This window comes from Coloeus monedula (genome assembly GCF_965178545.1).
Source record: "Coloeus monedula genome assembly, chromosome: 2".
NCBI lineage: Eukaryota > Metazoa > Chordata > Aves > Passeriformes > Corvidae > Coloeus > Coloeus monedula.
In genome coordinates this window covers 115166237-115194060 of record NC_138782.1, presented here as the reverse complement: position 1 = coordinate 115194060, position 27824 = coordinate 115166237, and the positions used below count along the sequence as shown (strand labels likewise).

General features: G+C 37.9%; 1 protein-coding gene across 3 annotated transcripts in view; it reads right to left on the bottom strand.

Moving 5' to 3' along the window:
* The window catches only part of SUPT3H (SPT3 homolog, SAGA and STAGA complex component), a 255145-nt gene that overhangs the window by 76306 nt on the left and 151015 nt on the right, over positions 1–27824 (bottom strand). For 2 of the 3 annotated variants that reach the window (XM_082302713.1, XM_082302714.1), the window contains exons 4-7: positions 8771–8857; positions 7525–7615; positions 6730–6747; positions 5719–5852 (exon numbers count right to left, since the gene is read on the bottom strand). In XM_082302713.1, coding sequence (XP_082158839.1) covers positions 5719–5852; positions 6730–6747; positions 7525–7615; positions 8771–8857 — 330 coding nt within the window. The remainder of the gene's footprint in view (positions 1–5718; positions 5853–6729; positions 6748–7524; positions 7616–8770; positions 8858–27824) is intronic. The other variant, XM_082302715.1, reaches the window with a different exon arrangement.

Genomic DNA, 27824 nt, shown 5'->3' with positions numbered 1-27824 from the left:
TACTAATTTATTAGATTTGGGCACAATATTGTAAGATAACAGAAGCCAGCACTCAACTAAATCCAAAGATTCTGTCCCAAAATAGAAGATTCTGTCATTAGGAATCTGATATCAGCAAGGAAGTAAAAAATAATTATTTGAGAAGAAAAATAGGTATATCATCAAAATTAGAGAGCAAAAGAGACACGCACCAAGAATCAATGCTTAGCAAAAGAAAATTTCTTGGTTTGTCTTCCAGCGTGCAGTTTCTATTAAGTGAGGGTTGTCTCTACTTTCCATACGCGCTTTAAATAAAATTTCAGTTTGTTACTGATAGACCCTGCAGGAACACCCTAAAGAGTAATGACCCCCCTACCTCCCCACACTTACACTGGCATAATTTTGGCCAGTGAAATGAGCACAGTGGTACTAAAAGGTCTCAGAGCTCTTCCTAAATCACTTCCTGCTTATTTTCTCTGTACATCTTTTCCAAATTAGTACAATGAATTTGAGTACTTCAACACCATCTTTCAGATCCATCCTGAACAGAAGAGCTCACAGTTGTTTAGTTCTGATTTGTGCCCTTCAATTTTCACTCTCTCAATTAAAAGACCCCAAGCCCATGCCCTGTGTCCAAGGGTGATCACCACAGAGCAACCTCTGTCTGCTAATGCTCTCCTAAGAGAGTGGCCGCATCCAAACCATGTGGTGGGGAGAGCTCCTGGTCTCTTCTGACTCCCAGGAGGTCAGTCATAGAATATTTTGGGTTGGAAGGGACCTTTAAAGACCACTTAGTCCCTCTGCCCTGCAGTGAACAGGGACATTTTCCAGCAGATCAGATTACTCTGTCCAGCCTCACACTGAATGTTTCTGGGAAGCCTGTGCCAGTGCGTCACCACCCTCATTACAAAAAACTTCCTTTTGTCTCATCTAAATCAACCCTCCTTTAATTTAAAGCCATTCCCCCTTGTCCTGGCACTCCCAAAGTCCCTCTCCAGCTCTCCTGAAGCCCCTTTAGGCACAAGAAGGGGCTCTAAGGTCTCCCTGGAGCCTTCTCTTCTCCAGGCTGGACACCCCCAGCTCTCCCAGCCTGACTCCACAGGAAAGGTGCTCCAGCCCTCTGAGCATCTTCATGGTCTCCTCTGGAATTGCTCCAACAGGTCCTTGTTCTCCTGTGTTGAGGACCCCAGAGCTGGACATTGTTTGGGACAACGTGACCTGGCTCAGGTCAAAGTGTGATCACTCAAAAGCTGATGATGATACTCCAGCAGGAAGGAATCTTCTTGGTCACTGTCTAGTTTAATAACATATCCCAAGTCCACCTTATTTCTGACAAATAGAGTGAACTCCCAGAGCACGATTCCTTGTACCCCAAGGAGCAGTTTGGTGTGTTCAGGGGTCTTGTGCAAATTCAAATTAATTGTGTCTCAACAAAGACAAAATTAAACAGGAGTAATTAAAAAAAACATGTAAAAAATATATGTAGTTTTTTACACTACATTTTCCACATACACTTCATCACAATCTACTGTATTTTACATAGGGCCCATTGCATTGCTGTGAGCTTTAGAGATTTCCCGCTAAGACAAGAATACTGGTAAGCAGCACTAAAAAAAATGACATCCACAATGAACTTCCTTGAACAAAAATAGGTATCTGTCAATTTTAAATACCTAATGCAATTCATAGGACAACAGACCTTAAATCATAGAATCATAGAATCACAGGATAGTTTGTGTTAGAAGGGACCTTAAAGACCGAGTTTCAACCCCACAGCAAAAGAACCAGAAAGTAGAAATTTAACTTAGTTTTTACCATTTTGCTGGCTTCAAGCCTGCTTTAAGGTAGTCTATTCTTGTAGGGAAGTTATTTTCCCTCTACTGTTTATTCAAACTTGCAATGTACTATGAAAGCATTATGGTAGCTACTGCAACTGAATTATTGCCATACAACATGTGAGTGTTGGAAATATATCCCTAAACTAGCAGTCAGAGTGACAGATGAATGGTGTTTCTCCTAATCCTATGGGAACAGAAGTGAAGCAGAGCACTCACAGCGTGATGCTCTATGCATTCCTTTGTGTGCCAGTCCAGACTTCTGATGGGAAGACTTTTTCTTGGTGGGGGGGGGGCATTAAAGCTTTAAAACAAATCATTAAAAATGGGTATTTACAGAATGAGAGAGAAGCTAGCTTTGCAATGATATTGACTGAAGTTTTTAAATAGCTACACTTGATTTAATGACTTGACATGGATAATCTGATGGTGGTTCCCACAGAAAAAAACCAGCAGAAGTAGAGTTACCACTCACAAAATCACAGCCAAACCTGCAATTGGTTTAACTATGGTCAGGAACCTGAGAGGTTCAGAGAAGCAACATAAGGACACAAGCACCCAAAACTCCATCTCTACTCAAACCACAAAATAAGGAAAAATTAAAAGATTTTAAAAGAACAGGGGCCTTTTTGCCACACCAATTCAGCCATACCCCACAGGAATACCACCTCTCCTCTCTAAATGATTTTTAAGAGATGGAGGAAAGCAAAATTGCCATCCTCTTGCAGGGTGTCAGTTATTGTGGATTCTGTCATATAACAGGCAAAGGAAGGGAAATCAAATTCCAGAGCACCACCAGCTCTGGATATTCCACAGCCCAACATGTGCAATAAAAAGAGTGTGGGCAGATTGCTATTGCATTTGTTATTCTCAAGAGACTGGCACACATTATGAAGACAAGTTCTATGATCCATCTCTCCCTCACATGCACAGTTCAGTTACATCCAGGAATGAGAATCATTTATTCCATCTATAAATGCTCTTACTTGGAGGAGCAGCGTTTCACTGGTGCTCCACTGCTGTCTCATGAGAGCAGGATAGGAACTGGTATGAAGTGAGACAGAGGTGCTGTTCCAGTTTTTATCTTCTTTTGATTTTGCTAATACAGTTGGCTGGTTTGCCATCACTTAATGTTATTATTACCGTTTTTATAAAAAGTCACCTTATAACAGTGTATTGATAGTACAACCACGTGTTATGACAAAGTAGTGTGAATTTTTTCTGAATTTCTGCCCTGTATTTGAAGAGTACTCCACCCTGGACCAATGTCCCTTTGCACATTGCTGGTCTTACTGTTCCAGAGACAGCCCCTTTGCTTCAAATTAAAACCATGGGATACACCAGTAAATTCTATAGACAATCCTAGAAGAGTGTCTTTTCCTTTTAATATGACAGTGTTGGTGGGTGTATTTCAGTCAAAGAAGTGCGGAATTGTTTGTTCCCCTTTCGTAATGTCCCAAAGTGCCCCAGAGCTTTCCTGACTTCTCCGTGGTGCAGATATGGAATGGACCTCAGAGCACTGCAGGCAATCACACGAAGGCTTATCTTTAATTTTATGAAATGCTTTAAAAGGAATGAGTATAAAAAATATTTGCATTTTGTATCATAACTGAAACCATACAGCTAAACAATCACATCCTGTTTAGCCCATAATGACATCAGAAATATATGTTTATCATCTACTCTGGACAGCTCAGCATGATTTTGGCCCAAGGCAAAGTGAAACTGAAATTTACAGTTGTCCAAACCAAGATAACCACACATTTCTGAGGTAACTGATACCTAAAAGGATACCTAAAATGCCTTTAGATTGCAGTTCATTATTTAAGTACACTAATTCCTTAAAAAACCTTGTTAAAATGTCTATTGGATTTCCTCCAGAATTTAGCGTGGATTAAACAATCTAGTGAAGAAAGAAAATGTGATACAGGAGATTAGCCCATCCACTAACAACTCTTCCTTTAGGAATAGATCGCATTTCCTACTGTCTTTGATTCCTTTCCACCCACCTCAAAGTGACAACAACATCTCAAACAAAACAAAGTTAAAAATATGTTAAACATTTTGAGTAGCATGTTTCAAACAGTCTTTCATGTTTTGTCATTAGAGACTAATAAGAAAGAAAATAGATAATACTGGCTTCATACCTGTATACAGTTCATGAATGTATTCTAAAATAAGATCTTGATTTTTTTTTTTTTAAACATGGAAACAGATCAAGAGTTCACAAAATGTAGTAAACTCAAGCAATAAAGAGAAGAATCATTTTTTATGTATAATACACACACACACACACTAGAGTTCATGAATTACCGTGATAAAAACCAAAACATATAGTCAGATGAAAGGCAAATATTTGATTACAGACACACATTTCGTGACAGACAAACACAGATTCAGATTTGCCATTGTCTACAACAGAGAACTTCATACTTCTACCAACTTGTGTAGTTCTTTAGACCAGAAAAATACTATACTGGAAAAACAGAAGAGACTGCAAAGTCAAGCACATAATCCATTCATTCAGAAGAATGCTGTTATCTATTTCTGTGTGTACAAGCTCAAAGGATTTGCCTGCCTTTATGCAAAACATAACATTTTGCATAAATAAATAAGAGGTTGAAGAAAAGAAACCACCAGTTTCCAAAATACAAACAGTGGTACAGGTACAGGTACAACTGCTCAATGACACAAGTTCTCAGCTGGGGGGGAAATGGGACCTATTTCTAACCAAATTCTTAGAGAGAAGTGGTTCTTCATTAGGTTTTGATTTCTTCTCATTACAGGGCAGAAAGGAGCAGAAAGCAGATTGGGAATGCTGCAGTTCTGAAAAGAGGCTCCATTAAGGAGAAAGAAAGTAGAATTACAACTAGAACAGGATAAAAAAATCCATTATTTCTTAGAATTTTCCTTGAAATACTGAAAGTAAAATGAAGCCCTAATAGCCAAATATTAAATAAAGAAGTATTACCAAATACATGAGCCACCTCAGCATTGAAAGGAAACTCAAACCAAAGCCCTCAGCTTCCAGCACTGATAAGGTATAGAAATCACTCTACAAATATCAAATTTGACAACAGTCATGTCCACCCTGCAGATGTCTAAAAATGGATGGAAATTGGATCTTATATATGTCCGGAATTGTGAGTGTGCTCCCAGCAGTGTTCTTCCCTTGACATCTCATTGCCAACAGAAGACATGAGGAAGAATTGAGCAATGGAGCACAAGGAGCAGCCAAGGACTGTTCTCTGCGTTCACTGTGGACCAGATTACCACAAACAGGGCAGTCTTGCCCACCCACAGAAAATTTAGCCAAAAACACAGACTTCCATGCTAACACAGCTACACTGCTTCTCGATCTCACCTAGCTTTCTGAGAGTGATGTGGCACTGCATTCTGTAATGTAGACAGAATTTTTCATAACTGCATAGACCAGAAAATAGGACTCAAAAGGATAGAGAGAATAGTTTATACTCAAGCATGTTTGCACAGAATATTTTAATTTGATCTGTAAGCTGTGTTATATCAAGAGTACTCATGCTGTTGAAACAATTTGCTAAGGAGATAAATAATGAAAAAGGAAAATACTGTTATGAATAATGTGCATGGAAAGTTTATAAATAGAATTTTCTTTCAACAGGAAGGAAATACAAATACACAGCAGACAGAAAGATCCATAACTACCCTTCTGTAATCTTCCTTCTCAGCATGTGTGCTTAGATATCAGGAAACATTTGAAGGAATAGCAAAAATATGGAAATAGAATTTCTTTAGACCATCTGGGCAAAAGAAAAAACATGCAACAATGATTTAATATGCTGCATGAAAAAGGCATCAGACCAGCATGATGTATGAAATGTTTCACAGTTTTCTCTGCTGGCTATCAGTAAAAGAAAGGAATTACCTCCATCCGCTCCTGCTTGACATCATCAATCTCATCATCTTCAAACATGGCCAAGAGCTCTCCAGTCTGGTCAATGGAGTTGAGAAAGTCTTGGGCCAGCTTCTGCCGCTTGTTGGTGTTATTGCTGAATTTGTCTTCACAAAGACAAGCAAAGAACAACAAACTTAACTTATTTGGTTTCTCCAAACATCAGTTGATGTCTCTCAGAGTGACATGTTTTAGAATCAGCACTGAGCAGAAAAGGCCTGTTCTTATTGTCCCCCTCACACAAGCTGTGCTACCTGAACAAGCTGATGTCACTGCTCTGCTGCAGTAATAGCAAAACATCATCTTTAGTATTTTTCAGTACATGCAAGTAGTTTTTCGTAATCTAGAGAAAACTAATCTGCTGTCCATATATCATTACTTCTCACCAAAGAATCCACAGTGGACACAGCTCTAGAGGAAACAACCCCTCTTTGGTAGGAAGAACTTGAGTCATAGAGCAGAATGTATTGAGGAAATGTTCTTCCCTGAACACATGCAGAACATCCTCATTACCTACATCCTCATTACCTACAGCGTCACACAAACCCTAACATGAGCATTAAGATGCATTCCAGAGGTGATGGACCACTGCTCTGCAGTAAGACCTGCAGAATGTTGGCAAGATGATCTCTGTTGTTCTAAACAGCAGAGTAGCTATAAAGGCATTAAATTCACAAAAGCAAATTAATGGCTTTAACTACCAAAGCCCACAAGAAAAGACATTTTTTAATTCCAGGATAAACTCTGTTTAGGAAGCATTTCATGAGCATCTAAAAAGCTTAGGAAAATCGTTTATTTGCTTTATGTAGTGACACAAGATAAAGTATTAAAACCCCAAAGCTGTCAGGTAAGAAGCTGTACTGCCAGATTGCTTACACACACGAAACATGAAAATAAAATGCGACAGGCAAATTAAATCTCAAATGAGCTGACAAAAACTTATTCACAGCTTGATGAAGTCAAAGCAAGAAGCACAATGTTTACCTAGCATCAGTGTGGATGCTCAGAGGAACCAAACACAAAGAATTCATTGTATGGGAAAAAAAAATAATAAAAGGCTCAGAGAAAGGAAATAAGTTAAATACAAAAAGTTGTGTATGGACATTGCTAGATGTTATAACAGTATGGTAAGGTTTAGATTTGCTATGATAAGTTTTAACTTTTTACAAGGAAATGTTAGTTCTAATATCAATATAAATCAACAAAACTTTAAACCAGGAAATTATATGGCATAAATTAATATATTTTAATTCAAAGTGCTTTTCCTTTAAATGCATTGGTTAAAAAATCTGTCACTTCCTCATGGAATGCAGAAACAAAAGTGTTTTCCATTATTTAAACTACAGATTCAAAGTATAAAAAGTTAAACCACACTGGAAAAAACCACCCAAGTCATATATTAGTGCTCAGTGACTTCAGATTATAAGGGTTTTTTTTAAAAAAATGATGTCAAAACCTTTTGATAATAATTTAATAAATGTCCATTCAATTGCAGGTGGTGCATTTAAAATACAGACGCTGAAATCAATAAGCCCTTTAATCAGCACCAGTTTCTTCAACAGAGCTCTGCCATTAAACAGTCTTACTGTTCATCTGGATGGTAGATGCAAATATTCACAATATTTCAAATTGAAAAGCAGAGACTTTCAACAAAATTCCTTTAAGGAGATTGTTTTTGTGTCTCTGTCAAGCAAGACATTAATACTTTGCATTGAATTGTTCAGTACTTTTGCAAGACATCAAGCCTCTCCCAAATTAAGTAATTTCTTTTTTTTCTACCTTCAAGGAGGTCATCTTCTTCTATTCCTTTGACAATTTTAGATTTGTAGTCTCGAAAAAACATGTATTTAAGTAGCCTTCGAAGCTTCTTCTATGAGAAAAAGAACACGTTTATATTAATGACTATTACATAGTTATTTCTTATTTAATAAGTTTTGTAACACACAAACATACAAACATGTAACACATTACTCAGTAAATATAACTTTTAATATATTTGTAATTTTAAATTCTGCAGGAAATCCATCTATAGAAAGTACCTCAGTACAGTAGCAAATCTGTATCAAATATTTATTTGAGCTCCTTGGTAGTTTGCTGTGAGACAGAAATGAGTTTCACTTTCAGAAAGGAGAAATTCATCAATTGGACTTCTTTAAGGTACTCCAAAATGTTTGCTTAATTTGGAAACTGCCTAGAAATGCACATTTTCATGAACTTTGACTCCATATTAATTGCTGTTTAGAGTACAGCCTTACGGCTCATATCAGATAAAGAAACTGCAATTTATTTTCACGTTTTTAGTGGGGTTTAATTTTGAAATGATTTTGGTCATTAGGTTGCACCTTTAGAATGAGGAAAGAAAAACAAAGAGTAAAGAAAATGGTGAGAGAAAAACAAAGGAAGGAGATAAAGGAAGAATAAATAATGTAATTAAAAACAGCTGACAGTTTTTTCATGATTTTTAAATTTGAGGAGAGAAAATTAATTTTTTTCCCTTGTTGACCTGCTCTACTTACTATCCAGAGAAAACAAGGCCAGTCCTAAATTTGGGGATTGTAGTGGGATAAAGCACAGGAAAAATACTAGAAAATAAAATAAAGAGGATTTACAGACAGTCTAAATTACAAAACTGTAACGGCGACACCATCAAATATCACATCCACACCCTTCATAACCAGGGGGAAATCAGAATGATTGAGTTTTAATTAAAGGGATATAAAAGATAGGGATCAATATTTATAACTTATTAAGAAATTGTTTTGAGCTCTAAGGTACATTATCCACCCTAGAGCTTTGTGGAAAAAGAAATCAATTGATAATTGAAGCAACAGGAAAAAACCAAATATTATTTCAGATATTATAGAATGATTATAATGTGCTCGATCAAATACAATTGCAGAGCAGCTGTACTTTTAAATAAAGCTATTCATGATGATGGATTCCTTTACATAGGTTAAGAAAGCACTTGAAGACATAATAAGCAGCTGACTACATTAAATAAGAAATTTCTGGCTAATTACTGTACCTTATCTTTGCGCATTAAGAACAGGAGATCTTCAGCTGAGATGACTCGGGCTCCTCTCATCTGAGAAACTTCAGCTGCTTGCTGCAACTAAAATAAATGAATAAATTAGGATGGCTTTTTCAGTGTTAAAAACTTTATTCACTGGGGTTTGTTTCAAATAAATTCAGCTAATATTTTGCATGGTCATCCACAGCAAAATACAAGCTGTGCACTAAAACACAAGCTGGGACTCTCAATGGTGTCACTCACTCAACTCTTGCTCGCCAAGAAGTGAATAACAATTTTATGAAAAGCCTGAAAGACCTTTGACAAATCTCAAGCAAAAGCTTTTTTGTTTATATTTAAAATGACTGCTTTTAAAAAGTCCTACAGCCCTTTTTTTTTTTTTTTTCTTCTCTTAGCACAGAAAATGAACATATAATTCTCTCAGGCAATGTAAAAATGCCAAATTCTTGCCATAGCACTTTATCTGCAACTGTGGAAGGGTGGCCGATCCCTCTCCCAATTTTTTAGAATAACAAATATTAATTTTAAACAGCTTACCTAAGTATTTTTTGAAAGAAACTCTACCCTTACTTGACTTAGCATTAGTACAAACCAGACTCACATGAAGAACTTTTTTAGGCATGCTCTTATTTCATTTGGGAGAAAGAAAATTAACAGATAGGAACACCGACTCTATTAATGAAGGAGTTGAAAAACTTTATTGAGCAGACCAGGCCATTCAGCTGTGAAAGTGATAAAGATGGGATTAAGCAAGGAATGACACAAAAATTGTTAAGAGGTGTCCAAAGGAGTGTGAAGTAATGGACTGCCCTCACATTCATTGTGACAGTGCCTCCAAAGGCCACAAATGCCTCAAATTGTACTGTAAAGACCAAAAATCTCTTTGTAAGGCACTAAGTACATCAGCTTTCAGTAGGTGCATGAAATTGGGGTATTTTATAAACAAATGGATCACACAAAACCAGAAAAGGGTTAGAAACCTTGTAACCTGGGTTATCTGCACAGCTGATACTTATCAAAGTGCTGTGCTGATGAGGCTCAACCCAAATATACGAAAGGACTCAATGAGATTTGCTCCTTTCACCTCACAAGCCTTTCGTTCAGGCATCAGGTGATCATGGAACCATAGAATGGGTTGCAAGGAAATTTTAAAGGTCATATAGTCCAATCCCCTGTAATGAGCAGGAACCTTCAACTAGACCAGGTTGCTCAGAGCCCCATCCAGTCTGACCTTTAATTTTTCCAGGGATGGGGATTCCACCACCTCTGTGGACAATCATTTTCAGTGTAAAACATAATGCTATATTGACTGAGATAGAAGGGATGCTTCACAGCATGGAATGCACTTTACCCTCTAAATTAAAAAACATTGTCCAAAAAGCAAGATTTAATTTTTAAGGCTTTTTACCCTTAGCCTAGTTAACTCTCTGATGGAAAACTGACAGTGAGCACAGCACAAAAGTCATCAAAAGAAGAGAAACCTTCAAAAATTCTTGATATTAAAATTCATACACATCTGTAACATGATCAATAAACAGCAATTTAACTTATGCTTGAATATCTTTATATTCATCTTTAGAAATGCATTAATGCACCTGAAAATAATTTAAAGAAATCCTATCCTTCATACTCACACTAGCAATGGTTTCACTCAGTATCACTGGCTGAATAAGTATATTATTAATCTGAGCTCCCATGCTGCTATGACTTGAAATAGGCCTATTCAGAAGTTAAAAAGATCAACAAAAACAGTAGCTGTTTCTAATATCCAAAGAAGGGGAAAGGGGGGCGGGGGGAAATTTTCATTTTGGCAAGTGTTCAGTGGGCAAAAGATTCAGTCCATAAATCATAATACTGGACTGCATTAATTTTTTTCCACACTAATCACATGCACACAAAACGTTAACTGTATCTCGTACGCACAATACAAAACATCTGCATGAAGAGGTTCGGATTTTCCCCTTGGAACCCTCTCTTGGCCCTTGCAGTCACCGAGACCAGAGAGATTTCAGGAATTCAGAAGTCACAGTAACATAATCTCACTTGAAAAATGTAAGAATGTGAAAAACGATAGCTCTATTTTTTGGCATAAGCAAAACTGTTTCTTATTCTGATTAGTTTGAGGGCACGCAAGCTACTTATGTTTCTAACTTAAAATATAAAGAGTTGGATAAAAAAAAAAATTACCAAGAACGAGCCAATATCCCTCTCTGGTGTAAATCCATTGCAGTTAATGGATTTATGCCAAGGCTGATTTTGGCCCCACTGAGCTTAAAAGTGTTAGAAAACCTGACCTTAGCATGGTGATAACACAACACAGCTTTCCCAAATATCATGTAAAACAATGGCAGAAATATCCAAAGGGAAAGCACACTCTAGTTCCTGAACACTCATAAGGATGATCTCTTGGCCCCTTCCAATCCAAACCATTCCATGACTGTCTAAGACATAAAGTTCAGCTATGTTAATTTCTGTGTGTAGCTGAAATACCTATTTCTTACAAATGATAAGCACGTGACAATGACATTTATAGCAAAGATTGTGTTTGAGCTGCTTGCAGGCGCCTTGCGATGAAGGAAGGGAGAGCAAAGGCCAAATTCACGTCCCATTTGCATCTAAGTAAATCCTGAATAACACTGTTTACTTTAATGGAGTTATTCTGGGCTAAACACGAGATCAAAATCTGGAATAATATCCTCAGTTTCTACCAAAACAATGAAAACTTTATTCTCATATTGCCTTGACTTCTGCATCTATTTTATTTTAAGGAACGGACACACAGCATTTAATTTCTTTGGCTTAAAGAAAGCAAAGTACGAAAATAATTACTTCCTGTACAGTTATAAAATATGGATTATTTATCCAAACAGACCATAATGAGTTCTACATTGGTACACATATTTACCTGGGAAACTGGGGTATGCTCAGGTAAATATGTATCCAAGCAATTAAATAAAAATTACGTCCCACACAGCCGAGGCTGGGGGGAAGATGTATTTATAGTTTAACACACACATAATTGACTCATTCAAACCACAACATGAGTGCTTTGCTATAATTAGTATTATAACAAACTGTCTTATTTGACTGTCCCAGAGTTGCCATTAATATGCAATAAGCCCTGATTCCTTAATTTCCAGAGCTGAAGGCCTTGTTGAGTCATTACGTGATGAAGGGGGATTTCAGGAAGCTGTGCCACAGAACCGATCCATCTCCGAGCACCCGGAGCATTTGTCATTCCAGAGAAGCCCTTCTCAGCTCCACAGCCCTGAAGTCAGGAGGTGCCTCACCCCTGGCTGCAGTGGGAGCATGGGGGCGTTTCACTCGGGAAGCAGCACTGCCCGTGACTCCAGATGATGGGTGGGATATAAATGCTGCAGGAACTTTTCATATATGAGGTTACCACAGGGCGACGGAGCAGTTATGGCAAGAATTCCCCACCATCTCCCTTCTCCAAGCCTCAGCACCAGTCACAGAATTTGGGGCTGCAGTGTTCCAACATACTCGTCTTCTAATTTTTTTTAGTTTTGAAGCTGTTAAGTCCACGTTACATAATATTATGTTTGGGATGATATTGAAGAACAGCAAACAATCCAAATTACTCAGCTTTTTTAAGAAAAACAGGCTAAAATCCCTAATACCAGCAAACAATATTTGAGACCTCAGAGTCTGAATATATTTTTTTATTACAGCAGAATTATGAACCCCTAAAAGTGAAGTTTAAATAACGGAAGTGTCGAAATGATTTTAACTATAGGAGCGCAAATAGTTCTGTTAATAATTAGGAGTTTATGAAAAATAAGTGTATTTTACAATTTTTCCCATTACAAAGAAGGTAGTATATATAGTAACTGTATTTTAAAGCTTAAGAAGAAATGGCTGGGGAATAATATTTTAAAATGTAATCACAGGTTTAATGACTTTATGAAGTTAACTTTCTTGGCAGGATGAACTGAAGTATGTTAACAGTCACCTTACGGCTATTTTCTTTTTGCAACTTCTGCAAATTATAGATTTGTTGAAAGGAGTATTCATTCTCCTGTGACAGAAGCACAGTTACTTCAATGGGACTGTCTGCTTTTTTCTTTCTTCCGTAATTATTTTTTCTTCCACTACCTCCAAAGTCAACAATCACCGATACTTCTTCTACAAAACCATCTTGATGGACAAACAGACAAAAAGCTGGAAAACAAACATACTGTGTTGTGACATAATCCTTCCAGTTAAACTGCAGGACGGAGTCGGAGTGGTGATGTTTGCATGCCTTGGAACTGCTGGGAGCCAAGAATAATGCTGCAGGAGCTACGATTTTGTTTCCATTATACAAGAAAATTAGATCATAGTTCACCTGGGTGATTTTTTTTTCAGAGGCAGGAAGGTTGTTTTATTATTAAATATGCATTAAAATGTCCTATTTTCTCACCTTTTCTAGGTAAAAACAACGTAACTATAAAATTACCAAATAATATTCTGAGATAAGAGAACGTCGTGTAAATACATTGCACACAGAGCATCTCGATACTTTTATGAAGGCAACTAAATAGAAGAGGTTTTCGCTTCAACCTTTCCATGTAGTATCTCACATGCTAACACCTGAACTTCTCATTCTAACACACACAGAGGGAAAACACTGAATTTGTTTCCACAAGTCAGCACAGGGATGTGCGTGGAAGGTATCTTTTCAGCTTTATACCAGCTAGCGCTTGTATTTCAATGCCTTAGAAAGCCTCGAGCAGCCTTGAGAGGTAGCAAGGGTGATCTAGCACTTTGGTATCTCTAAAATCGGTACCTGTATCAGCTGCAAAGCAAATACCATCAGCAGAAGCAGAGGGAGAAATATAGCTCCCTGCTCACTCAATTCCCTGCAGTTAGAAGCTTTCAAATGAGACAGACAACCAGAGATGTTCACAGGAAAGCAGCTGAGCTGAGAGAGAGCGGAGCCTCCCCTCGACCATCTTTTATTCGGAGAAGGGGAAAGGGGAGGACTGGGGGCGGACCCGGGGTGAGCGGCCAATCAGACACTGCTGAAGAGTCTGAGTTACATTTGGTTTTGCCCGCGCTTGGAACAAAGGAGCTCGGAGCACATGGGCAGGAGCACGTGTCTTTGGGAGGGGGAGGGGAAGCTCAGAACAGGCAGCAACAGATGTGCTTTATGCTCTTAGCACATCCTGGGGAGATAATTACATTTTGGAGTCCATTAGAGCACTCTGACAGGTAATGATTCAAGATCACTGCACAAGGGTTAACCAGACTGACTGAATCATCACAAACTGTCTAAACCAGAAAATGTCCATCTGCAGGTTAAAAGACAATCAATTATCTTCTTATTAGGTATTTAGTTTCAAATGTAAGTATTTTTTTACTGAAGACCATTTAATATAACACCATTTGATTATGTGTGACCTCAAGAAGATGAAGCTCTGTGTCACATTTTGAGGCTTTAGAAAATCATGGAATCATAGAAGTGTTTAGGTTGGAAAATACCTGTAAGATCATCAAGTCCAACCACTCCCTCAGCACTGCAAGGCCACCACTAAACCATGTCCCCAAGGGCCACATCCACACATCTGTTAAATCCCTCCAGTGACGGTCACTCCACCACTTCCCTGTGCAGCCCGTTCCAATGTTTGACCACCCTTTCACTGAAGAAATTTTTCCCTAATATCCAATCTAAACCTACTTTGGCACAATTTGAGGCCATTTTCTCTTGTCCTATCACTTGCTATGTGGGAGAAGAGATCAATCCCCACCTGGCTTCAACCTCCTTTCAGGGAGCTGTAGAGTCTGATAAGAGGTGTTATCTTATGCTTAACATACAGTGAATCTCAGTCCATACAGATCATGAAAATAAGAAAATACGAGTTCATACCCCACAGTCCCTGGCATTTACTGAGAGCTTGTTTTCAAGGACATAATTTACTATATTTGTCCCTTCATTAAAACCTTACTCTCAAGTTCCTGAAGCAAGATCAACTGCTTCACCTCACCTTCTCCTGATTTCCAGTTCAGGCAGCCCAGAGATCTGGAGTCTGCATCCACTTCCTTGTAGCTGAAGAATTACCTCAAAAACATCTTTGGCAATAAGCAGGTTACACAAGGACTCCCTCCCTCCACAGGCATAAAGAACACATTTACAGGTCCAATACTCAATAGTTTCAATGTCAGGGGCAACAAGCAGATGATACAAAATTAAGAACACAGAATATTCCAGTCACAGGAGAAAACAGCCCTTCCTTCAGCTGCCTTCAGACTGAAATTGGGTGAAAGTCAGCCCCAGGAGCTCCAAAAAAAAGCCCCACACCTCAGCCTGCATGGTTTTTACCACACCACTGCTATCCAAGAGCCCTAGAGATCACTATGATGAAATGAATATATTTTCTTAATATTTCCATCTGTTAAAGTGAGCATTTAATATAAATCTAGACATCAGCATCTCTCTTCATTGGACTCATACCTCACGTACTTTTTCAAATCATAGAAAAGGTCAGAGGGTTTTTCTTAGTTTGTTCTTTATGTTTTTAGCAACATATTCAGCACAATCAGAGTAGAAAAAATGCAACAAAAGAAGGTACACACTCATAGGGAAAAAAACAGCAAAGGCAGAACATGGACAGCTTGTTTGAGTTGATGTTTTTCATGTTATGAACAAGATCTTTCTAAAAATACAAAAGAAAAAGAAGGAAAAAATCAGAAATATGTACAGAGCCTTTAGAAAACTACATGGAGTCAGCCTATGTAATGGAATGGGCCAACAGGAAAATGCACCATGTTCCTGGGTTCTGTTACTTTCTGCATCTTTTGGAGAGAGAACGATTCCTTCAAAATTATATTAAAGAGTTTGCTAAGGAAAAAAGAATCTAAGTAAATAGTGAAAGTAATACCTCTATTTTGCAAAAGATGAGCTTGAAACAAAGTATTTTTTTTCTAAATCTCTTCTTTATAAATAATTTAAGCTTAACTTCTTAAATTACAGCTTGTTTTTCCATTTTCTGTCACACAGGGAAAAGAATTTAATGCATTTATGAACAATAACTACATTTCAACTTAAGCTTCAGGCATTACTTTTTCCTATTTTTCCTTCTTTCAATTCAAATTCCAAACTCAACATTTTGGACCAGCATTTTATAGCTGTAATTCTTCTACTCTCCAGAAAACAAAAGAAACCCTATTGCACACCTGACATTTATAGCGGGTAACACTGACCAAACTAAGTGAATTTATACCAACACCATTAAAACCATAAAGTCTCTAGGTACAGAAAAGTATTCAGACTCACTGAACTCAGTTTTAATGTGGTCAAATTATTCACTGGCTACATAGGTGTTAATTCAAGATTTGGAGTGTCAGTGGGGATGGCCACTGCTGACGTTCTGTCCCACTGCTGGTGGTAACAGCAGGCAAGAAAACAAACTTGGAAACTTCTACTGCACCTATTATTATTACAAGGGAGGAAAAACAAGCTTGAAAAATATCATTCAAGTGGAAATGATGGAGTAGTATTCTTTAGAATGAGCAAGAGACTGAGAAAAAAGCTTTGTGAAGTGTGAACTTTATAGATATGAAAGATTCATTAGCCAACCTGAAACTGAAAAATTCTCACAGCCAAAAGCCTTCCAACCTCTGCGAACAGATCTCCTCACTTCAGAAATGAGTGTAGATGTCCTCTGTCACTTACTGTCCCTATTCTAGGATTGCCAGGATATTCTAAATACTGAGATAAATGGTACCATTCCATTGTAAATCACTGACATAAAATTTTCCTGTATCTAAACTATATAAATTATGAAATTTTGGAGGAAATTATTGTAGAATCATTGAATAGTTGGACATGGACGGGACCTTTAAATGTCATCTAGTCCAAATTAAAATAAAACTAAGTAGATTTGGACTGAAACATTCCCAAGGGGCTGTTTCATTTTCACAGCAGTATCACTATAAATATTACAAGTGGAGAATCTTAACAATAACTACTATTTGCATCTAAGTTACATCTTTGAATGCCTTTATGCTACTAAACGTTACTTTTAAAAAATAAGAACATGCAAACTTTTTATCAATAAGTGCATCCAAATTTCTTTTAGTAAAGAAAAAATCAATTAGAATTTACTATTCTAAAGAACTGAAGATAATATTATTTTTTAGTATTTAGTTTATTAACTCAGATTTATTTCCTATCCATCAATTATTTCTATTTCTTTTCTTTCTCTAACATTACTGTGGCATGCAAAGCAGCAGAGGTTTACATTATCCCCCAGCTTCCTGTCCTTTAGTTTCAAATCCCAGAAGAAACCACCACTCACAATTATTCTTACACAGCTTCCAAGGCTGCAAGCAGAAAAACCCCTGTTCTCTGTTGATTGAGAGACCATCTAATATAAACAGGTTCCTTTCTCCCATTGCTGTTGAGAGCACCATTTGTTTAAATCATGTATCCTTACATTGCTCACAGAGGAAAATAATCATTCCCTTATATTAGTTTCACCAGAACACTAAATAAATACTCTTCCTTTCCATATGACAGCAAATTGGAATCAGGTGTCACTGTTTGAGACAGGGAAAATAAGACACGTATTTACCCACTCCAAGCCCAGAGATAAAGTGCTTTTAGAGGAAGCCTCAGGGTAATGAAGTATTGCTATGAAGAGCTGGCAACCATTAGGGCTCTGCATACAGGGGATCTTGACAGGCTGGAGAGATGGGCAGAGAACAACTGTCTGGAATTCAACAAAGGCAAATGCAGGAAGGAGGAAAAACCCCTGGAACTGGTACAGGCTGGGACTGACCCTCTGGAAAGCAGCTCTGCACAGAAAGACCTGGGGGTCCTGGGGGACAACTAAGTGTCCATGAGCCATCATGTGCACTGTGGCCAAGGCCAATGGTGTTCTGGGGGCATCCGGAAGAGCATTCCCACCAGGTTAGGAAGGTGATCCTGCCCCTCTGCTTGGCCCCGGTGAGGGGCATCTGAAGTGCTGTATACAGTCCTCAGGAGCTCCTGTTGGGCTCCTCAGGACAGGAGAGACATGGAGCTCCTGGAGCAGAGCTGGCACAGGGTGACAAAGATGATGGAGGGACTGGAGCATGTCCCTGACAAGGAAAGGCTGAGGGAGCTGGGGCTGTTCAGCCTCAAGAGGAGACACAGCTGAGAGGGGCCCTCATCCCTGTCTGTTCCTGTCTGCAGGGAGGGCTCAGGGCAGGGCCCAGGCTCTGCTCTGTGGTGCAATGAAGGATAAAAACATACTTTAAAAAATCAGATCTCAGAACATATGCAAGACACTGCTTTGAAGATTTAGAGTTGGAGACAAAAGGAGAAAAAAAGGATTCAGGTTCAAACAAAAATACAAACATCAAAAATACAAAATACAAAAATAATAATTCTTCTCTTAGCTCTAGAAATTTTCACAGCCCTGGAGAGATATGCATCGTGTTCATGCTAGGAAATACCATGCTGGTTTATGGAAGACTTTGTATGTTAAAAGATTTTACCTGAAATGATTCACATTGGTCTTTCTTTGAACTTTTTTTTTTCTCATCTGCTCAAGTGCACACACCAGCCAAGTGGGAGCTTCTCAGTCTGGATGGGAACTACAAGTAAATGCTGTAGGATCTCTCAGATTAAATGGTGAGACACATAAGAGATGTAAAGGACTATGGATTTAAATGGTTTTGGATGCCAGAGAGACCACACAGGTGTCTTGGCTTCAGGTACATTATATTGCCTTCAGAATTTTGATACTCAGGTGTCACCATGCAAGATGTATCCAAATTATCAGTAAAAAAAAAGTCAAAACAATTTAGTTTTAATACTTTTTCAACCACAAGATATGCAGTGTACATTGGAGAAAGGCTCATCCTGTCCTGTAATCTTTAATGTCAATGAGGATGAGGCATAATCAGAATGCACCTCAATACAGGCAGTTCTATGATTTTTTTCTCTTACATCAAGAAACCTCTTTCCAGGACATTTCAAAATGGTTCCAAAATCCTAAATCTGTAAGTACTTTCTTCCAAGAATCTTCTAATCCAACATAAAGGAAAAAATAGAGGGAAAACAATAGTCCCAGTCCAAGGCATACCCACTTCCCTGTAAAAATGAGGAAAGGAAGTCCAAATTTTTCTAAGTATGTGTTGCTTTGCTGTATTTTCTTACACATTGGTATGAATTATAATTCTCAGAGCTTAAAAAAAAACAACAAACAAGGTAAATTGTACAGGTAATAGCATGGATCTGACAGATTTTGTCTTGGGAAAATCAAAGAAAGCAAAAAGGAGGGAGCTTTGCTCAGAGAGAGAAAAGAAAGCACCATGAAGGAGCATAAGTGTAAAATCCGAACAGATATTTGTGTCTGAAAAAGGCCCCGATTTCCTAACTCCTATTTAATGTTCATTCTTTAATTAACATTCATTTCCCAAGGACATAAGTTTGAAAAGGCTGCTTCACATTACTTTAGCACGAAAAGAAAGAATCACTTTTAAGCCATGAAAAGGCTGGGGAAAAAAAATAAACATGCCTTCTGAACATAATTTCCTCTTTATTGCTACTGCAAAGTTATGAAATGAAATCTATTATTTAATTACATTGGATCAAGCAACAGGAAGGGAAGGGAGTGTTTGAGTCACAACATCCCTGTAAGGATAAATTACTACACTTCCTCTTACTAAAAGACAGTTTTAATGAAAATGTGAAAATGGTTAAAATCAAACTACTGGGAGGTAGAAAGATCTTGCTAACATAAAAAACACATAAAATATACTCTGAAAGTCTGAGCAGTAATCATGATAACAATAGAGAGGAAAAGTAGTAACATTTCTGCCAGAACATCAATAGTTTGAAAATTATTACATTTATTCAGATTCTGAAGATAGTTTAAAAACTATGCAATAGCTTCTGGGCCTGATTTGTTTAATGCTTTGCATTGGAGATATTTAGATAATCTATTATGAAAACTTCAACATTTATCTCCTATTACTTTATTATAAAACTTTATTAGCCATGTGGGATTTCCCTTAGCTGTGCTTCATAATGTTTACTAGATCCTTCAAATTGAATGCAACTGTTGGAATAGTTAAAGCATTTTATTTCTTGAGTATGTTCTTGACATAAAAAATTGGGAGGACTTTAAATGCTAATGAACAGATAGACTGAATTCTAAAATCTTGGAATAGATAACCTGGCAACTGATGAACAGCCCACAACTGGGATATGAATGTGCAAATGCTGTGATCCTGCATATAATTTAAATTTACTTTGACTTGGGTGGAGATGCTCTGAAATTACCTTTCATGGAATACTATCTTTTCTCAACATTAGAATACACTAAAATATGAGGGCATTTCACAAATAATTTGAAAAACAATGGAAAGTATCTTTGAAGTTGTTCAGAAAAGCTCCTCCTAAGCCTAAGGGTGGTATGGGAGACAGACATTTCTTTAAAAAAGTTATCCTGGTGGCAGCAGAGACCGATTTCCTGGTTCAGAGACTGGTTAACTTCTGAAGAGTGCAGGATGGATGGCATGGAAAGGATGAGCATGAAACATGAGAGGTTTTTAGGGAAAGATGCAGAGAGATTTTGAGACTGATAAAGGAAACAAGACAGAAAAATCTGTTTGCAAAAATTTTCTAGATCAAAGAATTTCATGGCATCCTCCTAGTATTTGGTCTGCGGTCTCCTTCCAAACTTCTAACAGTCTATGAAAGTGGTCATAAAAAAAGCCCTTTTAGTCATGTGGACTATTACAGAATCCCATTACTCATGTATTGTTTAAAGAAGTTTAATCTTCAGTGGTAAATTTAGGAGGTTACTTGTTCTTAATGGGTAGAAGTCATCTGGATTTCACCTGTTGAATGTAGCGAAATATGAAAATAGGCCATAAACCTCATTGAATGTTGTGTGTATTTCTTATTCTTCTCTTGAAACTTAGGTTATTGGGCACTGTCAGAACTTGAACTGGCTGTGGAGATATCTGGTCACATACAGTGAATTTTTGAATATTTTACCTACCGATGCTTCATAATTTAAGCTTGCACATTCTCTAACTGGGTATGAACTGGAAAGGCTTTGGCAGACAGTCAGTCCAGTCAATCCAAACCACTACCAGCTGACTGAGCCAGGAGTCTGATAAAACAGAGGAAGCACAGATTCATGTCAAGGGACGGAAGTACTTGGTATTTGTAAAAACCTCTGGAAACTGGCAACAGGTCCAAGCAGAGAAGACAAATAATTTCCCCTGCCCTGAGGAGAACCCTGCTTTGCAAATACAACTGTACAATCTTGTAATTAAATGCAGCTCCACTGAAACTGCTCACGTGCTAAGTTACAAAGGCTGAGCACAAAGCCAGGATATCCATTACTGGTGCCAGAGGAGTCAGAAGATAATGCCAGTGATGCCAGTGGGGAGGAGGAAGATTAGTGTTTCCAGCCTTTAGCTTGATCCCTTGGGAGGCACAAAGGAAAGCGCCAGCACTACAGGTCAACAGACACAGAAACATCACTGAAATCTTCAAGAGGAGAGTCTCAGGGCAAAAAAGCAAGGATGGAAAGAACATCTTGATTCTGTGACTCTGTCCATGGCAAAGGCTGAGCCTTAGCACAACCACCAGGATTCTGATCGTTTAGCTCCTAAAAAAACCTGCAACACAGATTTCTACAAGAAGAGATCTTTATGTTTCTACATAAGTGCACAGTTTAAAGGGGGTGAAAAAAGCATGTTCTTCTCTAATTATTAGAGATATTCTCTGCAGTGTTTATAGAGGGGGTAAAATGCAACAAACAAAAAAAACCCACAAAACAAAAAACCACCAAAACACATGAAAAATAAATGGAAAAGTACCTTCATTTCTGAAAAACAATAGGACAATTCCATTTCCCTCATGCATTTATAAGAAAGTGAGCTCCAATATTAGTCACGAGCTGTTAACTATGTTTACCAAAAAGGGTGAAAACAAGTGTGAGTCAAACCAATACAGGTGTCACAAAGATGGAAAGAAATCTCTGTCCTCACAATGACAGAGTGGATGAGGCTTCTCTAAAGGACATGAGGAAGGAGCGATCCAAAGGAAAATGTGGAGTTTTGATCAAGATGTAGCATAGAAAAGATGAAGGCTGGGTAAAATTTTAGAAGGAACATTGATTATTGAGGGGATTTAACAGGTCAAGAAAGTAGGGGATAAGATTTCAGGATCAGGACAAAATGGTTCATTAATACAGTTCGCTCACTTTTTGGATTGCTGTCAAGGCTGGCTCCTTTACTGTGGAAAAAGTAAGTTACCTACGTGAATTTTACATGTTCACATGACAGTGATATCTGTTCTACATCCACTTTACAAACAGGCCAAGGGAGTCACAGAACCGCACCCTGCACATGGGCAAAGACACTTGCCTTTGTTTGCCTCCCTCCCCATCCAATTAGCAGCACTACTTCACTGCTAAAGGTTCTCTTCTCATGCAATAGGAAACAGCTGCAAAATAATGCAGAAATAGATATAGAGAAACCCCACACCAACCAAACTTCTACTGAGCTTAACTTCAGAGTTTGTTGTATCTAAACTTGTATGCACTCCTAAGCAAAAGCTATAAATATTCCCCAGAGCCTAAAGCTGTGAAATGCAGAGGTGATTTAGCAGACATGCAAACCATAAAAACTGTGCCCAATAAATTTCTCTTCTAATTTAGCGTAAGTGGTCCAGTCTTATATCATATAGAATCATAATTCTCAGTGACGTTTAAACCAAAAACTAGCTAAACATTTAAACTAAAAACCTTCAAACCTCCATAAAGCTTTACAAACAGTATCAGTCATTTTAATATAAAGCTAAGAGACAGTAGCATAAACAATGCTAACACAGTAACTACTTTGCAGTTCAAAACCTGCACCTGGAATACTAGAAAAGTAAATTCTTGTATTCATAACAAGTCACTTTTCAATCAGTGGCTTTTTGAGGAGGAATAAGATCTGTAGCATGCAAGAAAGCCACACTATGAGAAGTAAAGAAGTATAGGAATAAAGGACTGCCAAAAATAAGGCTTAATTAGGTTTGCAAGTCAAATTAAGAAGCAAAGTAAAGGAGGCTTCAGACATAAACCAGTATAAAGAAAGATAATCTGTGCTGAATGAAATAGAGATGGAAAATCTAAACATGGTTCTAAAACAGGAGAATAATTTTCACTGAGCATTGAGAAGAAATGATGTTTTGAGAATAGGAGCAAAGGTAGGACAACCCATGGAAGAGATACATTGGATAAAATTATTTCTACTGTACTGAATGAAAATAAAACTCAAAGATTTTAATGCACTCCAGTCATCTGGATATCTCAGATGTGAATGAACTGTAAACAGAACAATGTCTGCTGGCACTAATATTCAAATAAATCAGCTAAGTTTGGGGAAGCTAAAGTGATCAAATAATTACAGGCTGCTGCCTACGAATAATTGAAGAGCAATCAGGAAGATGATGGATCCAAATTCTTCTTGTTAGTGTCAGATGATTTAATGAGGGATGACAGCCACAAATTGCAATTTGGAAGGATCAAGGAGGATGTTAGGAAAACTTTTCTCATGGGAGGACGGAGCAGTTCTGCAACAGTTAAACAGGAGAGGCTCTGAGAAAAATTTTTTGGTGGAGCTTCCAAAGCATGAGCTGGACAAGGCCATGGCTGAGCAGATCCTGTACTGGTGATAGTCCTCCTTCGAGTGGGTTGGATCAGATATCTCCAGGGGCCTGACTGTGTTTTGTATATTCTCACAGAGTTTTTGAGTAGAGAAAATTACTTCTGCTTCTACAGGTTCCCATCCAACAGACACCCTCTCCTCTATTTGGAATAGGGTTCCCTGTCTACTGCTACACCAAAATTAAAATTCTTATCAAAGATAGTGTGCCAACAACGTGAAAGTACAGAAAGTCAGGACCTGAGGGCTCTGCAAGAGACAGAGAACACAGGTGGAGGTGAGAGCAACCTAACCACATCTTTGAACTGCTGCTACAATTGTCAATACTCCCAGTATCTATCAGGAGGAAAAGCCTGCAATGGCACTGTTAATAAGGGACCAAAGAAAGAAGGTCTGCTCCTTCACCCCAGCCATCCCAGTGTGAACAGAACAAGAGGTAGGACAGGATAACTCCTTCAGTAAGAACAAATAAATGCATAAAAATAACAGGCTTAGTCACAGCAAGTCATTGAGGCTGAGAATGGCAGTTGTGTGTAAAATGAGTTGAGCAAGGTTATTGGGGTTTCTTTTCATACAACTTGAATGAAAATCAGCTTCCATGATGGTGTAAGTATTCCCAGAGTAGATTCTTTAATTATTTGCAGCCTTGGTTCATTCAGATAAATAGGTTGTGCTAATATGTGTTTGAGCTTCACTTAGGAAAAAAAAAAGGTTATTTGTTACAGATGTGAGTATCTCTGTGCTGGGCACTCACCACATGCTGCAACCAACAATAAAACGCAGACTGGTTGAGCTCATGCCTCACAGTTAACTTCAGAATTTCATCTATTAAGATTTGCCTTCTTAAAATCTTGTAAGCTAAATCCTAAAGACCTAACGCAAGGTTTTTACAGAATTGCTCCAGAATCTAGGCCTTTTTAATGGATTCGTGTATACAGTGATTTAGAGTCAAGTTACTATTGTTAATAAACTCAAGGCTGTTGGAGTTTTTACATTCTCTTTAGATAGATTTCTCTTTATAACTTACAGATGTAATAAACTGTAATGCATCAGCCAATGAATGAAAGAGAAGATGTGTCTCATGAGGTGGCAGCACCATAGAGAGTGTTTCTCCTTTACAGAGATGCTTCCAGTGAAATTGGTGGCAAAAATGATAGACCTGAGACAGAGGTCCCCACACCAGGAAAAAATTCAGGTTGTAAATAAACAGACACCACCACAAAAAGTATATATTGCAGTGGCCTTTTTATAGTCTGGGAGTACTTTATAAGGAACATTCTCCCCATTTTTCTAATTTAATACCTGATGCACAGAAATAAAAATCAATTAATCTACCATCACTTTACATTTTACTGATTCTAGGTCACCACATCACTACTTGACCCTGTCTGGAGTATGACCCAGTGGGGAATACTTGTAGCTTTTATCCACAACTTGTCAATGTCAGGAGCAGACTGTATTTTTTGTATCTCCCTCCAATCCTCTGCAACCTAATCAGTACAATGGCAATCTGTGCAAACAATTCTAAAAAGCACTCTGTGATGTCCACCTCTGATTGTCCTATGGTAAGATCAGTGATATCTAATGTCAGTTGATGAGCACTGAATGTTCTGTTAAATGACATATAATGTCAGAAACTAGATATAAAAAGGTAATTTGCACTGCTGATTTCCCATCTCACAGTGCACAGAAAATGCATCTGGGTGCTCCCCACTTCTTCAGCCTTCACTCAGTTGTAGAAGTTCAGGCTTCCAGTCAATGCAAACAAAATCACCAAGAGAATTCACATTCTGTGGCTCCAGGAAATGCATCGTCTATCATGATACTGATATAAGATGCACATCAGGTTGCTTAGTGAATTTACATCTATTCTCTGGAAGACATTATTAAACAAAGTCAAAGCAAGGCTAAAGGATCTTTTGATAGATTTGCCCAAACAAAGCTGAGTGCTGTAGCAGTAATGGGAAATTCTTTTGAAACACGTTATATTCAGACATGGGATGAAATAGTCTCTAGTTTGAAAATCTAGCTTAATTTCAGTGGATTTGTATGCTTAAAAAGATCAACAGACTTTTGTTAATAGCCTCTTAAAGTGAAAGGATTTTTAATTAAGTAGAAATAGTGTTATATTCTATCATCTACAGACTACAGCACTGCATCTGATCATATTAGTAATATTATCTTAGATGGAAAGTGACAAATTCCACACCTAAATATCAATAAGTAGGTTCTACTAGTAATGTATTATCCATTGCGTGCATACTATAGCATTTCTGGCTGCAATACTATTATGTGTACGTGTATCCTAGAAAAGAAATGTCTTCATTCTCAAAATTTCCCTTTACTCCTGCTTCTAGTCTGAAAATGCCAAGTATTAAAGTAAGTCTAGAAATATTACTTTCATTTTTAGGCTTTATAGTTAGATCCGAAGGGGCTTCCTACAAACCAGCAAGAGCAAAACATTTGAACTCACCCTTACTGAGTACAAAGTGAATCCCCTTGGTCTCAGCAGAGCTAAAGACTGAAATGATTTCTCGTCCTGGCACTCCATTTTTGTATTTACTTTCTGCCCCATTATTTTACAGAAGTGTTATTTCTGAGAAGTTATGCTTTAGTGCAAGTTCACTTTTTGTAGTAATGGTGTAGCCAGCAGTGTGCTGGAACAGCTAGTTTACAATTTTATGTTGTAATTTCAAGTGTGCCATTCTCGCCTCCCATCTGAACCAGAATAATAATGAGCCACAGTTCAGCTCTCTGTCATGGAAAATAATCTAAAAGGTGTTCACTTCCATGAGGGAATAGGGAATCACAGTACTCCCCCTTCAAACTTATTTTATGTGTCCTCTTTTCTTTCCTATCCATGTTCCCACCTCCCACATCAGTGGCTGTTTCAGCTGTGAGCAAAATTAGGGAAAACTGAGTGGTGCACTTTCCTTCCACCACCTGGATTCAAACCTGATCTAAAGTGCTAATTTACATCAGCACTGGATCTTTAGCTGCCATCCACCCCACAAAATGCCCGGACCACAGCCTGAACATCAATGGCAGCCCAGGCTCAGGAGCAGATGAGCACAGCACAAATTACCAAGCCTAAGTTGCACTTCTTGCTCTTCAAGTTCCTAACACAAAGCTTCCACAAAGCAGAGATACTAAGTTTCTAAAGTTCACCTGTGTTTTACAACATTCTCAAAATTTTTTAGCATTTCCTCCATACATTTCTTCCAGTAACACCAATGCTGGCTAGCAAAACATGATCTCTATGCAGTATAATTTCATACTCCTGCTTTTTAGAGAAAAAAACAGCAATGTGTGATGGGATTTGTGACAGCTGAATTCAAACGTCCTATCAAGTTGGATTTTTTAACATTCTAAAACTCTTTACTTTTCAAAATGTACTGCAAAGTTTCTAAAAGCATATTTTACTATAAATCCCTTTCTCACTTACTATTGTTTATCTGTAATTAGCCTTTCTTTTGCCATGTTCTACGCCCCATTTCACTTAAGAAAAATGTTCTGGTTTGAATATGTGAGAAAAATGAACTTGGTCATTTTCAAGTTAGCCAAGACAAAAATAAATTTCTTACTTCAACAGGCATAAGCCTGGGGAATTTATGTACCCAAATAATGACTTTTGAAAAAAGCCAATCTTCAGTGAAAAATCATTACAAATATCTAATAAATGTTCCATGAAGTTAGAAATAAGCAAGATAATTAATTAATCCAAGTTTAAAAGGGGTTTGCTATTATTTTATTTTTTCCTGGTTTTGTCAAGACATTAGAGCACAGTTGCAGAGTAAATGTTAAATATTGTTGAGCTGAAAGTACAATTTTGATCACAACACTAATATTCTCCTTGAACTTCAAAAGGTTCAAATCCTACTCTAAACTTATAAAGGGGAACCTGTCCAGAGAAGTGGTGGAATCACCTCCCTGAAGTATCCAAAAACAAGTGGATGTGGCACTGAGGGGCATGGTGTAGTGGTGGACTTGGCAGTGCTGGGTTAACAGTTGGACTCGATGATCTTAGAGTGCTTTTCCAACCTTAATGATTCTGTGACTCTAAAAATCAGCATGGTTTAGGTATGGCACAAAAGGGAGATACAGAGAAAAAATGGGCAGAAGGTCTTGGGGAACATTAGGGCTTTAAGCAACTCTCAGATTAAGAGGGAAAAGATAAGGAGCTTGGTTTAGTCCTTCCTGAATTTCAGTGGATAAAAAACTACTTCTAGGGAAACGTGCCAAAATGCAGTCCTGAGTAAGCATAGACAAGTTGAGAGTGGAGAGAGAAATATTCAAAACACCAGTGCTAAGATGATATTGAATCCTTGAAAGCAGATGAGGCTTGAAAGCCCACTGATGAAAAGGAAACAGGGTAAGAACAGAA